This window comes from Selaginella moellendorffii, unplaced genomic scaffold, assembly GCF_000143415.4.
Source record: "Selaginella moellendorffii unplaced genomic scaffold, v1.0 SELMOscaffold_1, whole genome shotgun sequence".
NCBI lineage: Eukaryota > Viridiplantae > Streptophyta > Lycopodiopsida > Selaginellales > Selaginellaceae > Selaginella > Selaginella moellendorffii.
The window spans coordinates 4,741,020-4,756,451 of record NW_003314262.1 but is presented as its reverse complement, the minus strand read 5'-3'; the positions used below and the strand labels follow the sequence as shown (position 1 = coordinate 4,756,451).

Genomic DNA, 15,432 nt, shown 5'->3' with positions numbered 1-15,432 from the left:
AGCCCTAAAGGAGGACGATGTTGACCGTTGACCGTTGGATCGTGTGACGGACGGGTAGAAAATCAAGAGCAGCTTGGAGTGCTTTCCGCCTTGAGCTTCCATCCACGATCCGGATTCATCCCGTGGAACCCCACGTTGCCAACTCCTTTCAGACACGAACTCCGAGGTCGCAGAGCAGGCCGAGTTTGAGGTTCAGGAAATGCTCGACTTGTTCGATGATGTCCCAAGCGGCGACCGTCGAGTTTGTCGCATGGTCGAGACGTGGGCAGATGGCAACGGAGAAGCCACACAAGGTCACCGATAGAGAAGCGTGGAGCTGATTGTTGATGAGTGTAGGTGAAACGACGGTAGCGTTCTTGGGCAGCGGTAAGATGCTCATGCAGAGTATGTTGCAGCTCCAGGAGGCAGTGAAGACAATCTTCTGTGCTGGGACTGATAGAGTCGAGGGTGCTTGAGGAAATCTCTGTTGACGAAGAAGGGCGTTTGAAGCGTGAACAGAGTTGTTGTAGGAAAACTCGGCTAGAGGTAGAAAATCCACCCAGTCATCTTGTTGATAGCTAATGAAGCACCAAAGATTTGGTAATCTGGTGCTAAATCTCCCAGCCGCCTAGCCGCCTAGCCGCCTAACCGCCTGTTGACCTGGTCTTCAGTTGACAGTCAACGGGCATCACAAATGAATCCTCCGTTGTCGATCTTGTATGAACAAAGCTGAGATGCTCGACAGGGCCATGAATAAAAATGGAGCTGGACTGTTATCAATAATTACCTTGAAAGGACCAGCAACGACACGAACCATGGTCCTTGACGCCAATCGCGTTGCCATTACGATCTTGAGTCTTAGCTGGGTTATCTTGCTTATCGGGAGTGCCGCCCAAAACCTGCAATAGAGTCGGTTATAAAACAAAGACTAGAAAAAGGAATGCTCCTTAAACCTGACATCCATCAGCTTCTCGGGGTTTGTGAACGCCGGAGGAAAGCTCTAGAAAGCTCTCAGCGCTCTGATCTCTTGGATCGAAGCTTAGGCAGCAGCGCAAAGGAGAGCAGCTTAAGGAAATGGCACCGTGCTAATGTGCTAACGATCAAAAAAGCACTTGCAGGAAAAAAACAAAAAAACGAAAAAGGAGCAGCGCAGTGAAGGCTGAGGAGGCGAACAATGCTCAGGTGAACTACCAGCATGCCTGCTAGAGTCTAGAAAGCATGGAGGGACAAAAACTTATAGAATAGTGATAAGAGTAGACAAAGATGTTCCTAATCTTCCGTCCCTCTGGTCAGTTCGAACTACAACTCTATTATAAATGTCGCTTGAATGACTCTAGGCACTGACCGACATGATAGCGCAACCTTTTGTCCAGCATTGCATCAGAAATGGTGACTGGTAGATTAGGAGGCACATACTCCTGTACCATGGTAACAAACTCTGGCTTCTCACCCTGCTTCACACAATCCGACAGAGCCTTGGTCATGTGTATGAGGTAGAACGCGGGCCTTGTACCGAGCATAACTATCCCTGGAATGACCTTCTCTCCTGGATACGCCGGAAGCACAAGCCTCTCACACAGATCCACATTCTCTTGATACGCAGCAATTGCATCTGCTATCAATTGCGGTACAGGATGGTGACCTTTCAGATTCCTGACCTTCCCAACAAGTAATCTGATGGAGCTATCCTCATCTTCAACGCAAACATCCGGAGTAGCTTCGGTTTTCCGATTCGACATTTCCAGCTGCAACGTGCATCTTGTTCTGACTGACCTTTCCCCTGAATCATAGTCAAACAGCTGGAGCAACGATTTGGACATGTCATCCACGGCACTCTCGTCGTTCCTGTGAGACTTGGTCACAGCGATCAGATCTTTGGCAACATGCTTCACTTGGCTTGATACCACACCCTTGGTCTTGGGACGCACAACTTCCAGATTCAGGTCTAGAAACTCCGCAACCTCCTGGTTAAACTGTTCCCTTGGTTTTTCTTTGAAAAAAGCTTCAAAACCAGCCTCACGGACTACGTGAATGTTGAAGAACTGCAACTGCTCCTCTGTCCAATTCGAGCCGGAAGTGCATGGAATTCTCTTTCTGGCCAAACCTGACCGGGACGAGGTCGCTGCTGCTGCTGCTGCCTCAGGAGTCGCTTTCTCAATCGCTGTTGCTGCCTCAGAAATCGCTATCTCAATCGCTGCTCTGCTCTTACCGATTCCCACCAAACCTGAGGTTGCTGCTTGAGCCTCGGAAGATGCCCCCGAGGCCGCCGGAGCCATGTCCAGCCCTTAGGGCTATGCGTGGAAAAGTTGCATCCTGATTCCTCAGAGAAATATGGCCACCTCTTTAGCCTTGGGATGAGCGATCCATACCAACTTGTGGGAAGTGATATCACTGCAGAATACGTGTAAAAGCCCGACATTTGTATGTCATTGTCTCCACCTCTTCATAACATAGCTGGCAAAGCCATCCCTCCCAGGGGATGAGGGTGGTGAGACCATTCCCTAACTACACTGAATTCAATTGATGCCCTCTGGCCCGATATCTTCCTGTGTTTCCATCCAAGAAGCCAATAGAGCTCTACACCTATAACCTACATAATATTCACCGTTTGCAAATACCCCTTGTAGCATCGGGACATAAATTGTATTTTCCAGAAGGAGATTTCCCAAAGTCCTCCAACTCTGGCACATAGGCCTGTAGCCCTTGCAGGGTGATGCTCATCCCTTGATTCTTTGGGCCCTGCCTGACTCAAAAGTTCATGTTATTTCCGAGCAACCCCCAGAATGCTGCCTTCAGCGCATTCACGCACTGTGGTCGGAGCTTATGACCATCTTTGGCTCGTCATTGAAGCCGCTAGAGACGCCTGTTCTTGCGTTGCAGCTGTAGATGAGAGTGTTGGCTTCGCTGTTCATGCAGATGATCTCGCACTGGGGCCATATACCATAGTCGGCAGCCTTTGAAGACCTCTCCCAGAGCCACATACGCAAGCTTCTCGACTTCCTGGCTGCCAAAGGTATGTTCGTGATGACTGCTCATGAGGATGAAGGCACCAATGTGTAGCTTGCATTTCCTCTTGACTTGTGTTTCTTTCAAAATAGCTCCTTGATATGAGTATCTTGATTTTGTGTCAGTGGATGACAAGGACGATAAAGGTAAGATGTATTAATTAGGTTGTATTTAGGTAAGATGTTATAATTAGACTGTACAGCTGACGAGATGCCACGTGGCTTTCAAACTCTTTAGTCAACGGTTTTCTTCAACGGTCCAATAGGTCTTCTCTTCCCTGTTTGTCTGTCATTTTGCATGGATCAGCAGCCACCCATAGCCAGGGCGCAAGTTTGAGATTGAGAGATTGTTTGTTGATTGACATTGTTTTTTTTTTTTTTTTTAACAGGGTTTGGCCACCATTTCGCTCCTACCACCACTTTCAGCGGCAGCCCTGCCTCCGGCGTGGAAGCAGTTCTTCGTGGACCCATCCTGTTGGAGCGATGCCTCTCTCACATAGGGTTCTCCCTATTCGGGCAAAAGTCAGCCTGGCAGAAGCATAATCACACCAGCTACATACCGATTTCACGAAGTGAAGGCGAGTGAGCTATGTGATGTAGAAGTGAAGCGTAGAACTTACATTTTGTTATAGGGGATGCCTTGGTGCTCTGGCTCCCAGTGTACACAGTAATGTTTGTGAGGTTCGTCCTGTGGTTGACCGAGCCACCTACAATCTGTTCCTCGATACTTAGCTTAATAGCTTATACAATGACTTCATTACAGTGGAATGATTTTGTGATTTTCAGGCTGGGGCCGAACTAAACTTGCAGCCACTACATCAAAAGTTTGCTAACAACTTTGACCTTGAGGTAGGAAGGCAGTACTGTCACTTCAACTTCTTCCACAAGGTTGTGGGAGACGCACTCCAGATTCTCCAGGTATAGGATTTGGTTTCTATTTGCTCCTCTTGTAATACTCCCGTTGTCGCAGCGATTTGGCCCGATTGCATTGCGATGCAAATGCCAGGCTGAGTGAGCTTGGGACGGTGATTGAGCTGAGCGAGAGACTCATGAGCAATAGAGGTAAGCTTCTTTAGCTTAAGTTTCATTACACTGTTCCTATTTGTTTTGCGGAGGCCATGACATGACAATTCCGGTCTTGCCGAAGCATGTAACCAAAGATTTCATGGTACTAAAGATATCCCGCGAATATTCTCAGGAAGGCGAAGAACCCTAAATTCTCCATGCAATCGTCTCGGTCGGTGCTGCGCCTCCTCTGCCAGAGATTCCGCAATGCGGGCTACTGCCAGCAGCAATCTCCGCGTCCTCACGTCCTCGACGAGCTCCGGCGCCTGTTCAAGCTCGTTCATCCGGATCTCTTCCACAGTTACCCGCAGCACCAGGTAAATCTCTCACTTCTCTGCGCAATCGAGACTCCAATCGCTCCAATCGTGACTGGCAGGAGATCAATCAGCGCTCCTTCCAGCTCCTCCAGGAATACCTCCGCGTCGCCAAGGGCGGCCAGGTGAATTGCTCGGTCAATGAGTACAAGCTCGAATTCTACGTCCGGCGCGAGCGAGAGCCCAAGGGATTCAAGGATGAGAAGGAGGAATCGATCAAGAAGGTGGAGGTGTGCTTGCCACCGCCACAGGCAACGCTGCCAGGAACTGAGATGCTGCCTGCTACTCGATCGGCACTGGGCTTGCTACTCTCCTCGTTTGGACTCTCGCCGGAGTTCTCCGGGAACCTCACAGGCGGTGGCGAGATACTCTCCAAGAGCAGGCTGACGATGAAGCTCTCGGAGCTCTTCCAGACCGCGTCGGAGCTCCAGCGGCAGAACGAGACGACTGTTCTTGGGCAGGAGCAGCGGATGATCGTGGTCAGGAACGCGCTGCGGCTGGGCCGCGGGGTGACGGTCTCGTTCCGGAAGGATTTGCCGCCCGACTCGCAGCTCCAGTGCCTCCACTCGCTAGCTCGAGCTCTTGACAGCGTCCCGGATTGCGAGCTCAAAGGCTGCGCGCTTCTCATCGGTGATAGCTGCTGTGGCGTGGATGGTCTCGGCAACTTGTGGCTCAACCACGACGATGGTCCGGTGTTCTGGGCGGAGTTCTTCCGCCAGCTCGATGTGAGCTCCATCGCAGCGAAGCGAGCAGCAGTCCGGGAGAGGCGAGTGAAGGAGTTTCGAGCGGCACGGCTGATGGAAGTGGAGATGATCTTCGCGGACGATGCGCTCTCCTTGGAGCAGGAGTATTCTTCGTTCCTTGACAAGGTGCTGCACGAGGCCGAGGCGATTGGAGCTGTCGGTGATGGAAAGTTTCACGATCTCCCGATTCGAGTGACGAGCAGCAGTGGCAGCAGCATGAGCGTCGACGATCGAATGGGGTATATCAACGTGCCGGTGACCGAGAACTTGGCAGAGATCTACAAGTTCGTCAACGAGAGGGGCCGTGAGGCTGTCAAGAGGAGGATCGAGTTCAAGGCCGAGGAGGAGAAGCTGGGGAATCTCAATCTCCACGTCCGGAAGAAGCTGCGATTGAGGAACTTGGTGTTTGCGCCGGAGCTGGAGATGGAGCAAATCCGATCGGCTTGCATGAGACTGCTGAATCACGCCACCAGGCTGAGGCTCTTGACGGAGGGACTGTCCATTTGCATCTCGGATGAGTATCGGCTGCCAATTCCCGGGACGAGAAGCATGATGCACTTGCGATGGAATTTCAGCATGGCCGATCTCTAGATGGGCATTTTTCTTCTCTAGAAATGCCCAAGAGCCCTAATATCGCCCAAGAACCCCCAGGAACCCTAAATTTCTGGAACCAAGAACCCTAATTTCTGGGCATCTCTATGGTGATCTTGGGGCGCTTGCGCCAGGTGATCCCATGGGCGGTGCCGTGGCGCGGCATCTCCACGAATCGCGTGCTGGGCGTGTCCGGCACGAAGAAGGGTAAGATCGTGGAGGCGGCCAAGAAGAGCGGCTACAAGAAGGGCGGGGCGGGGGTCGGCAAGAAGCTGGGCAAGAAGGGCGTGGAGAGCAAGAATGTCAAGGACGCTGGGGTCGGCGCAACGATTCGCGTCCAGGTGCAATCCAAGCGCAAGACGATCGAGCCCAAGATCAAGATCAGCGACGGCGAGCGGCAGACGATGCTGGCGGAGCTCAACCGGCTGGCCAAGGAGACCAGCCGGATCTTGATGAACGAGCACAGGGAGAAGCAGTGGTCAGAGGGGCGGATGCTGGCGGCGAAGGTGGCGGCGATCGGGGCGCTGCCGGATCACCTCCGCGCCGGGATCAAGACGCCGGTGATGGGGATGAGGAAGACGGCGCTCAAGGCAGTGCCACCCACGATTCTACCCCCGATTGGCGGCTATGCGGTGGACACGGCCGCGTCGCTCAAGGCCGCGGTGGTGAAGAAGAGGAGGTGAGCGATGAGAGAACTTTCTCTTTTAGGGTTCTTCGCTAGAGACAGGCAGATCAAGAGCTTCCCAGGACCCACGAGAGAATTCTCTAGAAACGAAGAGAGTAGATCCTTGGACCCACGAGGGTGAGTGGTGCGTAGATCTCTATCCCCTCGAATTCTCCGAGAAGAGGATAATCCAAATCATTTGCGAATTGGATCGATCAATGAAGATTTCATTGTGTGTTTCTGGTAGAGATATCCATCCACCACGAGAAACGAAGGATCTCTCTCCCAACGATCGGTTTCTCCGAGAAAACAATCCAAACGCTAGAGATGAATTGGGTCGATCAATGAAGATTTCTCTCATTGACTCTTTGTTCTCGTGCTTCCTAGTAGAATAGAAGAGGAGAGAGATATATAGAAACAAAGCAGTGCTTAGCTGCCCTCTTAGATCTTGTCGATGTCCTCGTCCTCAAACTCGATGTAATCGTCGCCGCCCTCCTCCTCGTCGTCCATGACGCTGGCAATCCCCTCGTTGAGCCGGATGTTATCGGGCAGCTCGTTGTACGCCTTGAGCAGCCGCGCCTCGTCGGGCTGGTACTTGAGGATCACATCCGCCTTATCATCCTGGTAGTCCCGCAGCCCCACCAGAATGATATCCCCCGCCGCGATCCACACCTTCTTGTGCATCTTGCCCCGGATGTGGCACATCCGCTTGATCCCATCGATGCACATCGACTCGCAGCGCCCGTTGCCCAGCATCCGGATCACCTGCGCGTACTCCTGCCCGTCCTCCTTGAACACGAGCTCGCGCTTCTCATCGTCCGCCTCGTTCTTACCTCGCTTCCGGTTCTTCCCTCCCTTTCCCTTGTTCTTCGGCATGCTGGATCGCCGCCGCCGCTGGTGGTGTTCGTGCTAGTCCTGGAAAGAAATCGGCGCCCTCGCCCGCGGCCCCCGCGCTCGAAACCCTCGCGCGCTGCCCCAAAAGAGACCGACCTAATTAGGGCTCTTGATATTTATGCCCCGGGGATTAGGGCTCCAGCGCACTTTCCAGGCGGCGTCTTGGTGGTGTGCTGTGGCGGCCCGCCACAGTAGTTGTCCAAACCCTAGTTCTTTCTTTTCGCTCTCTCTTCCTCTAGGCGATCGATCGAGGTAAGCGACTGTCACGCGCGGCGCGGGGTAGATCCGGAGGCTAGGGTTTATATTTCGCCGCCATGGCTACTGCGGCTGTCGCGCAAGCATCGTCCTCCTCGTCCCTGATGCCACCGCCGCCTCCCTCGGCCGCGGCGGAGGAGATCCTAGCTCAGGCGCTGGAGATTCAAGACGCGGACCCGCCCAGGGCAATCTCGCTGCTGCAATCCGTGCTGCGGGACTCGTCCAGCGCGGCGGAAGTGCTGCGCGTCAAGGAGCAGGCAATCTCGGTGCTGTCGGAGCTCTTCTCGCAGCAAAAGAGGGCCGAGGATCTGCGCAGCCTGCTCACGGAGCTCCGCCCCTTCTTCGCCGTAATCCCAAAGGCCAAGACCGCCAAGATTGTGCGCGGGGTGATCGACGCCGTGGCCAAGATCCCAGGCACCTCCACGCTGCAAATATCACTGTGCCGAGAGATGGTGGAGTGGACGCGCACCGAGAAGAGGACGTTCCTCCGGCAGAGAGTGGAAGCCCGCCTCGCAGCGCTGCTCATGGAAGTGAAAGACTACTCCGAGGCGCTGGCGCTCATCACCAAGCTCGTGAGAGAAGTCCGCAAGCTCGACGACAAGCTCCTCCTCGTCGACATCGATCTCCTCGAGAGCAAGCTCCACTTCGCGCTGCGCAACCTCCCCAAGGCCAAGGCGGCGCTCACGGCCGCCAGGACCGCCGCCAATGCGATCTACGTTCCTCCAGCGCAGCAGGGAACCATCGATCTCCAGAGCGGCATCCTCCACGCTGAGGAGAAGGACTACAAGACCGGCTTCAGCTACTTCTACGAGGGATTCGAGGCCTTTAACGCGCTGGACGATCCCAGGGCCGTGTTCTCGCTCAAGTACATGCTGCTGTGCAAGATCATGACCAACCAGGCCGACGACGTTGGCAGCTTGATCTCGTCCAAGGCCGGGCTCAAGTACACCGGGGTGGAGCTCGACGCCATGAAAGCTGTGGCGGAAGCTTACGCCAAGCGCTCGCTCAAGGACTTCGAGGAGGCGCTGGCCATGTACAAGCCGCAGCTGGAGGAGGATCCCATCGTCCACCGGCACCTCTCGTCGCTCTACGACACGCTGCTGGAGCAGAACCTCTGCCGGCTGATCGAGCCTTTCTCGCGGGTGGAGATCACGCACATCTCGCGGCTCATCGGGCTCCCCATTGAGACGGTGGAGAAGAAGCTGTCGCAGATGATACTGGATAAGAAGTTCTTGGGGACGCTGGACCAGGGTGCCGGGTGCCTCATCATCTTCGACTCGGCCCAAACGGATGGGATCTATCCGGCGACGCTGGATACCATCTCGAACGTGAGCAAGGTGGTGGATAGCCTCTACTTGAAGTCTGCCAAGATCATGGCTTAGAGGGCAGTGCTTGTTCTCTCTTCTTTCCACTTCCGAGAAAGTTTTTACGGCGTTTCTTCCATTATAATTTGCACAGCTCTGGAACAGCCATCCTGCATTGGAGTTCCAGTTTGAGCTTTAGACCAAATCGTAAGCGTTTAAGAGTACCTCGTCATTGATGCTGCTTGCGAGTTCCATGGCGTTTGTTTTGATTCTGTCTGTCAAAGCCTCGCGCACTGCCAGAGTTACTGCGTCCACGGCTCCCGAGATTTCAAGCTTGGTCGCGTCGGGGACGAGATGGTATGGCTTGAGAGGCTGTGGAGACACTCCAAGCCATGACATTCGCTCCGCCCAGTAGAACTGGTCGAGAATAAACGGGCATATCACCTGTAAACGTGTTGGTAAGAAATACGAGGAGATTCACGACGAGATTAGATTACCTGAGGAACTCCGGCGTGAAGACAAGCAGCAGTCGTTCCACTGCGAAAACACAAAAGCGTTTGTCCGAGCCAGATGAAGATGTGAATGGCTTTGTTACCTTCCACCGTGATGAATGACTACTGAGCATTTTGGAAACAAATCGTTGTAAGGAACATATCTAGACGGAAAAGACCACGTTGCTGATTGGCAAAGATGGAGCTTTCATACCCGGAGTAGCAGAATAAGTTGTGATCAAGAGTGAGCCCTTCTTTCTCCAGGCAAGACGTTGCCAGACCAGCAGCACTCGTAACAACTGCTTCAAGAGACGGGTGACCGGCTGTAAAAAGCACACCGCGCATATTTACAGCTTTCAAAACATCCGTGACAACTTGTAGCATCCCCAGAGGATTTTGAAGAAAGCCCATGCTGCAGACAAAGAACACAAGTTTTGAATGCTGCCTATAGAAAAGACACGATTGTACCTGGTTATTGAGCTCAGTCCAATAAAGACAGGCTTGGAATCGGCGCTTCTCAACAAAAATTCCGCAAGTTTTGGTGCAAGATGAGTTGTCCCCGAAACCCCACGGTCAGGTGGCAGCCAGAAGCCGCACACACGCACGCTGCTGGGCCAATAACCTATAGCACTCGCGTATCAAACTTAAGGTTACAAAAACAAAAAACTCACCTGGACATTCTACAACTTTCTCGCTGAATCCATACCTGAAGGACGAATGAATCAACGGGACAAAGTTTAAAAGCAAGGTTACAAGAGTGGTACTGAGCGGGGCCAGTCGTGAACAGGTAGTTCCGTAACGGGATCCTGAAACAAGGAAGGTTACATTGTTATTCATTTGATGTAAAGAGCCCACCGTCAAGGGACACGCGCTAAGCCGAAGCTTTCGAACGCGCCATGACGTCCATCTGTCAGTAAAAAGCGGCCACATCCAATGTGTTACATCCTTCCATCCAACCTGGTGAATTGAATCAGAAAGCGCAAGTTTTAAAACGAGAAAATATATCGAGAGACCTCTTCAGCTGATGCTCGTTGTAGTCGCTTGTACAAGCGAGGGTACACTTGTCTGAAGCTGCGCTCAAACGACGCAGGAGCACTGCGCAAGATCAGATCCAATAAAGTTTATGCGAGCACTGAGTGTCTCTCTTGCCTGTAAGGCATGACATATGGCGCAAGTACGATAAACCGCACATTCAAAAGCTCTGCAATATGCCAGCCTTCCTGACGAAGGAACCGATACACAGGTAAAAGCGTGATCGTAAACTCAGATAAACCGACCAGGGCGAAGAAATTGATTGCAATGAAGCTAATGGTACCGTTGGATTCCTGACTTTCAATCGCGTCCAGGCACTCCTCCATGTGAATTTCTACGCGTCGAGCACGGATGAGTGAAACTTCGCACTTTGGAACTGTGTTACCAGAAGTAAGCGAGTCTGGGAAAGAGTCCCGTTTCTGTTCAGGTGTCAAGACTGCAGGTGTTGAGACGGAGCGCAAAACAATACCAGCAGGTAAAAGGAGCGCCTTCAAAACCTGTGAAGGCAACGGTTTCCATAGATGTAAAGCTCAAAACCACAATACCTGATGCGAATCATGAGTGATGAACGTAATAGAATACTTCGTAGTCGCTCGAGCTAAAGCTATAGCAACGTACTGCAAGAAAATAAGAGAAACCATAAGCGCGAGTTAAGAAGCGAGCGATTGTTGAAAGAACGAAGCTCACCGCTAAAGGAAGTATGTCGCCAAGGGTACCAAAAGCCATAAACACACCAACGTTACAAGTTGCCATGCTCGAGTGAAAAACAACAGCACTTGTTATTAAACCGATAGAACTTCTTCGTCTTTGGCAAAAAGATGTCTCTTTCCTTCTCAAAAAAACAAACTAGAACGAATTCCTATCCAGGAAACCTGGCAACATCACAAAATCAAAGTGAATCCATGAAAAACCATGAAAACTGGCAACTTTACGAACCCGATCACGCCTCGATCTGTGGCTTGCGAGTTCCAAAGATCTTGTCGAACTGTAACAACTTAGAGCGATCAAACAAAAGAATGTAGGACACAGGAAAAAATCATACCCGTAAAAAGCCAAGCGCGCTCAGGAGACCTCCAAATGCGCAAGCGCCGGCGCCACCGAGAAGAACTGGCTGGATGATGTGCATATTTGGAATCGGCTTGCCCTGCCTCACCGCATCCTTGAATCGCTTGAGCAAGAGCATCTGGCCAGTCGATACCCCCGCAAGAACCAGCGGCATCGGCGATGCTTGATGCACGGGAAGCAGCGGCACTGTCGGCGATGGCGCTGGCGGCGATGCTGGCGGCGATGCTAATGGCGATGGCGATGCCGCCTCCTCGAAGCCCCAAGCGCTCTCCCTCTTCTCCTCCTCGCTCATGCTAAGCAAATAAAACCAGCGATCCGGGGTTCCATTCCCATTGGCGTGCCCAATTTTTAAAGGGCCTCATTATAAAAAGGGACGGGGTTCGATTCCTTTCGCGAAATCTAGGGCTCTTCCAAAATGGAGGTGTGTTGCGACATTGATTCAAGATCTCCTCCTAAACCACTGCAAGAACCCTAGGTTGGGGCGCGAATTGGGATCTGATAGATGCAGCGCGCCTCATGGAAGATGCGCGTATTCTCCAGCAGCCGCCGCAGCCACAGATTCTCGCCCAGCAAGAGGATGAATGCGTAGCCGAGGCGTCGGGATCGGCAGTCGTGGCGTGGGGGACGCTCGAGGAGCTCTTCCTCGTGAGCGCAGTGGCCCGGCATGGGACCGGCGATTGGAGCTCCGTGGCTAGCGAGCTCCAAGCGCGGGTCAAGCTCCTCAGCCTGCCATCGTCGTCTTTCTCCCCGGAGGTAAGCATTCTCTCTTTGCGCTAGATCTTCCATTAGAAAAATGATATCTGGGCAATATTATTGAAATTTTGTTGTGTGGTTCTCGCAGGCCTGTAAGAGCAAGTTTGATGCTCTTTGCGGTCGCTATGGCGGATCGGGATACTGCAACGGTGGGAATGGAAGGTGATGGCTCACCATTTTTTTTTTTGTCGTTTGATAGATGATACAAGTTTTTTTTTTCTTTGGTTCGTGTAGAGAGCAGTACCCTTCATGGTTTGACGATGTTCGCAAACGAAGGATGGCACATCTCAAACGAGAGCTTGAGTGGCACGATGGGTGTATAGCGTGAGTAGTGCTTGGTTTTTGGAAAATTTTCTTTGTTCTGAGGTGGCCTTTGGCAAGGCAGGTCCTTGACAAACAGATTGAAGAGGCTCAAGGCTGAGAGAGCGCAGAGCTTGCAGGTTACGAGCAAGCAGCACGCTCCGGAAAAGCCTGGCGCTGGCTTAGTGGAGCATACAAAGCCAGCGGATCAAAGCGCTCCAGAGAGTTGTGTTGCCCAAGATGGGGACGTGGAAGTCGACAAGAGGAATCCTCCAGGTGGCGTTGGCACTGAGGAGACAGGGATCTCTGAGAGCAATGAGGTTTCGACCGTTGAAAATGATGCAAAGAGGGATAGTATGGACGAAGTCAAGAAGTATGAAGAAACTGCTGATGGGAAACCTGCAACAGAGGCGATGGAAGATGCGAAGGTGGCAACAGATGAATCTGCGGAGGTGGAGGCAGCCGACACAGAAAAAGCATCAGAAGCAGCAGTAAGGGATGTAGATATGGAGGATCAATCTCACAGTGCACAGAAGGTAGAAGTAGTCACAGATGTTGATACAGAGAAGCGGGTCGAGGATATAGATAAAGTAGTAGCAGATGGGTCGCATGAAGGAATGCGCCAGGATGAAGACGAGACAAAACCGGGTGGTGATGACATGGTTTGCTTGAAGAATGAAGCTGACATTGGCAAGAGTAAAAAGTCCGAACGAGAAACTGCTAGTAAAGAAGTCGTTGCTTCTGATACCGAACTAGACGATGCAGCGCAGGCTCCCGTAAAGGATGGTACTTGTCAAGATGACGGAGATGGAATGGAAGGTGATGGAAAATTAACCGAAGTTTTATCGGAAGAGAAAAGGCAAGCACCAGCGGTGGAAGAGAAGGAAACTGTTGAAGCTGTTAGCTCTGATGTTCCTGGCGTTGAGGATATGGAAGATGCTAAGGTGGATAAGTTACCAATTGTTGATCAAGGGGAGCCATCAGCAATTGCCGCTGGCGATCCTAAGGCTTCTGCAGATGTTACCGGAAGCAAGGAAGCTGTCAGAGCATCCGACGGCAATTTTGTAGGATCTGCTTCCGAAAACACAGCAGTGGCTCCTACCACCGTCGAGTCAGGGAGTGAGATGCTTTTGGACACCGAGGGGACAAAAGCAAGTGACGAGCCACTTCCAGTTTTGAGTACGCATGTCCCGGAGGCCGAAGATGTTACGAAGTCGGAAGCTAATCAGCCAGCAGACGACGACGTTGTCCAGGTCGACGGGTTGGTGGTAGATATTGTTACCGAGCAGCCAAACGCGAGACGAGTCTCGCAGGACGAGAAGGAATCGAGCGCCAGTGCTGCTCAACATTCTTCGAGCACAGACGTAAAGCCTGCTGCGGATTTGAACGAGAAGAGCGACGAGTCACAGGGAGGAACTCGTCAGGCCGACTCAGTGGAAAAAGCTGACAATGCAGTGGTTTCGAGGGCCAGTACGCAGGACGTTGGTTCTCCAGCAAGTGTTAACGAGGGCAGTGGCAGTGCTCTCGAGCAGTCGAAGGACAGCCGAGTTGAACGAAGTGATGTTGGCTCTCAAGCCGACGGGCCCGAGGACTCTCCAACAAGTAGGAGGACCAAAAACGAAACCGCGCACATCCTCAAGCTTCAACCTCTCATGAACTGCCTCCGGACGATTTCCAACCACAAGCAAGCTTCTTTCTTCAAGCAGAAACAAGAAAGCCAGGTACCTTATCCTTGATAGTCTATGTTAATTCGCTCTGTACTCGTGCAGGACGATCCTCGCTATGCTCAAGTTGTTCGAAGGCACATTGATCTCAACATGATAAGAGCACGCCTCAAGGAGGGAGCATACTCGGGCAGTCTGGAGTTTTTCCGGGACATCTTACTCGTCTTCAACAACTGCATCGTTTTCTACCCGCGAGATTCGCCGGAGCACAGCGCAGCGGTGGTGATGAGGAAGCTGGTGATGGAAGAGATGGACAAGCTGATGCAAGCAGAAGCCGGCGCTACAAAGCCCGACAAGGCGGCCCCGCGGAAGAGAGACACCAAAAAGCCTGCTACTGCGCTCGAGAACTGTTCAACCAAAGCCACCGCCGCCACAGCAGTAAGCACGACACCAGCACGCCAGGCGAGTGTACCCGCGACGACTACTCCCACCACCACCACCACCACGACAACCACCGGAGCTGTAGAGAACGCGGCGAGCGACAACAGCAGGTCCAAGAGCGCGAGCTTGAGCCCCGGCGGCGGCATTCCCAGCAGCAAAGGTGGCGGGGAAGAGGACGACACGCGAGAGGGGGGAGAGCCCGAGGTGGAGGGAGGCAAGGCCAAGCCTCTCAAGGCTTATGGCCGGAAGAACAGAGGTGCCGGAGGAGGAGGAGGGGCCGGTGGCGGCGGTAGCAGCGAGCACAAGTCCGGCAAAGGCGTCACCAGAGAGAAGCCGCTGGATGCTATAGTGAAAAAGATTGGAAAGGCCGAGGAGGCCGCGGCGGCGGCAGCGGCGGCAGTAGCAAGCAAAGAGAAGGAGAAGGAGAAGGAGAAAGACAAGGAGGAGAAGAAGGATCGAGCTAAGGAGCGCAAAGACTCCAAAGCCTCGGCTTCCAACCAGGACAAGCAGAGCTCGTCCAAGAAGAAAGGCAAAGGGGCTGCTGCTAGTGTAGTGAAAGAGAAGGAGAGCGATGGCGTTGCTCCAACTCCGAGCGCCACTGCTGCCACTCCGGCCGGTGGTGGTGGTGGCGCTACTGCTGCTACTACTGCTCCAGTTCGCGGCGTTCGAAACAAGAGATCGTCAGCCAAGGACGGCCAAAGGCCAGCGGCAAAGCGCGCTAAGAGATGAAAGAAGATGATGGGAGAAGGAAGCTCTCTATTATTTTTCTCTCTCGTTCTTTTCCTCTTTCTTTCGTTTTTTTTAAACTCAAGAATGCCTATGTTTTTTGATCATCACGAGGAGGAGGAGGTAGCCAACTAAAACAATCTTTT

At 52.7% G+C, this 15,432-nt stretch overlaps 6 protein-coding genes across 10 annotated transcripts; 4 read left to right on the top strand and 2 right to left on the bottom strand.

Annotated features, from left to right (window-relative positions):
* The first annotated feature begins 4,114 nt into the window (after positions 1–4,114).
* Positions 4,115–5,744, top strand: LOC9658275. The gene is made up of 2 exons (XM_024679023.1): positions 4,115–4,366; positions 4,426–5,744. Exons 1-2 carry the CDS (start codon positions 4,208–4,210, stop codon positions 5,695–5,697), a joined length of 1,431 nt encoding a protein of 476 aa, XP_024534791.1. The 5' UTR covers positions 4,115–4,207; the 3' UTR covers positions 5,698–5,744.
* LOC112347706 lies at positions 5,725–6,580 on the top strand. Its single transcript, XM_024679038.1, has one exon. It carries the CDS (start codon positions 5,805–5,807, stop codon positions 6,378–6,380), a length of 576 nt encoding a protein of 191 aa, XP_024534806.1. The 5' UTR covers positions 5,725–5,804; the 3' UTR covers positions 6,381–6,580.
* A 103-nt stretch (positions 6,581–6,683) lies between these two features.
* Positions 6,684–7,345, bottom strand: LOC9662502 (eukaryotic translation initiation factor 1A). Its single transcript, XM_002961642.2, has one exon. It carries the CDS (start codon positions 7,235–7,237, stop codon positions 6,803–6,805), a length of 435 nt encoding a protein of 144 aa, XP_002961688.1. The 5' UTR covers positions 7,238–7,345; the 3' UTR covers positions 6,684–6,802.
* Positions 7,346–7,418: 73 nt separating this feature from the next.
* On the top strand, positions 7,419–9,019 carry LOC9658274 (26S proteasome non-ATPase regulatory subunit 11 homolog). Its single transcript, XM_002962136.2, has one exon. It carries the CDS (start codon positions 7,570–7,572, stop codon positions 8,890–8,892), a length of 1,323 nt encoding a protein of 440 aa, XP_002962182.2. The 5' UTR covers positions 7,419–7,569; the 3' UTR covers positions 8,893–9,019.
* LOC9662501 (sterol 3-beta-glucosyltransferase UGT80A2) lies at positions 8,335–11,709 on the bottom strand. 5 transcript variants are annotated; one of them, XM_024679011.1, is made up of 17 exons: positions 11,380–11,709; positions 11,274–11,322; positions 11,025–11,209; positions 10,883–10,954; positions 10,723–10,834; positions 10,583–10,671; positions 10,455–10,525; positions 10,319–10,400; positions 10,161–10,262; positions 10,059–10,111; positions 9,977–10,011; positions 9,774–9,927; positions 9,520–9,717; positions 9,410–9,469; positions 9,312–9,351; positions 9,040–9,258; positions 8,335–8,984 (listed from the first exon to the last, which is right to left on the bottom strand). In XM_024679011.1, exons 3-17 carry the CDS (start codon positions 11,088–11,090, stop codon positions 8,937–8,939), a joined length of 1,401 nt encoding a protein of 466 aa, XP_024534779.1. In that variant the 5' UTR covers positions 11,091–11,209; positions 11,274–11,322; positions 11,380–11,709; the 3' UTR covers positions 8,335–8,936. The 5 variants fall into 5 exon arrangements, 4 of the variants coding, with proteins under 4 accessions (XP_024534779.1, XP_024534775.1, XP_024534768.1 ...); XM_024679007.1 differs by having other exon boundaries at positions 10,583–10,834; XM_024679000.1 differs by having other exon boundaries at positions 10,455–10,671.
* Positions 11,710–11,811: 102 nt separating this feature from the next.
* Positions 11,812–15,393, top strand: LOC9658273 (bromodomain-containing protein 8). The gene is made up of 5 exons (XM_002962135.2): positions 11,812–12,155; positions 12,244–12,317; positions 12,390–12,479; positions 12,541–14,176; positions 14,225–15,393. The coding sequence occupies exons 1-5, from the start codon at positions 11,919–11,921 to the stop codon at positions 15,287–15,289; spliced, it is 3,102 nt and encodes a 1,033-aa protein (XP_002962181.1). The 5' UTR covers positions 11,812–11,918; the 3' UTR covers positions 15,290–15,393.
* Positions 15,394–15,432: the final 39 nt, after the last annotated feature.

What these genes read in the sequence shown, in the direction of transcription:
- LOC9658273 (XM_002962135.2), top strand. Translation starts at nt 11,919, where the DNA reads ATGGAAGATGCGCGTATTCTCCAGCAGCCGCCGCAGCCACAGATTCTC. An exon ending in CGTCGTCTTTCTCCCCGGAG is followed by an intron (nt 12,156 to 12,243) that starts GTAAGCATTCTC and finishes TGGTTCTCGCAG; the next exon opens with GCCTGTAAGAGCAAGTTTGA. An exon ending in TGCAACGGTGGGAATGGAAG is followed by an intron (nt 12,318 to 12,389) that starts GTGATGGCTCAC and finishes TGGTTCGTGTAG; the next exon opens with AGAGCAGTACCCTTCATGGT.
- LOC9662502 (XM_002961642.2), bottom strand. Translation starts at nt 7,237, where the DNA reads ATGCCGAAGAACAAGGGAAAGGGAGGGAAGAACCGGAAGCGAGGTAAG.
- LOC9658274 (XM_002962136.2), top strand. Translation starts at nt 7,570, where the DNA reads ATGGCTACTGCGGCTGTCGCGCAAGCATCGTCCTCCTCGTCCCTGATG.
- LOC9658275 (XM_024679023.1), top strand. Translation starts at nt 4,208, where the DNA reads ATGCAATCGTCTCGGTCGGTGCTGCGCCTCCTCTGCCAGAGATTCCGC. An exon ending in ACAGTTACCCGCAGCACCAG is followed by an intron (nt 4,367 to 4,425) that starts GTAAATCTCTCA and finishes CGTGACTGGCAG; the next exon opens with GAGATCAATCAGCGCTCCTT.
- LOC9662501 (XM_024678995.1), bottom strand. Translation starts at nt 11,090, where the DNA reads ATGGCAACTTGTAACGTTGGTGTGTTTATGGCTTTTGGTACCCTTGGC. An exon ending in CCATATGTCATGCCTTACAG is followed by an intron (nt 10,401 to 10,454) that starts GCAAGAGAGACA and finishes GATCTTGCGCAG; the next exon opens with TGCTCCTGCGTCGTTTGAGC. An exon ending in GTCATTCATCACGGTGGAAG is followed by an intron (nt 9,352 to 9,409) that starts GTAACAAAGCCA and finishes GTGTTTTCGCAG; the next exon opens with TGGAACGACTGCTGCTTGTC.
- LOC112347706 (XM_024679038.1), top strand. Translation starts at nt 5,805, where the DNA reads ATGGTGATCTTGGGGCGCTTGCGCCAGGTGATCCCATGGGCGGTGCCG.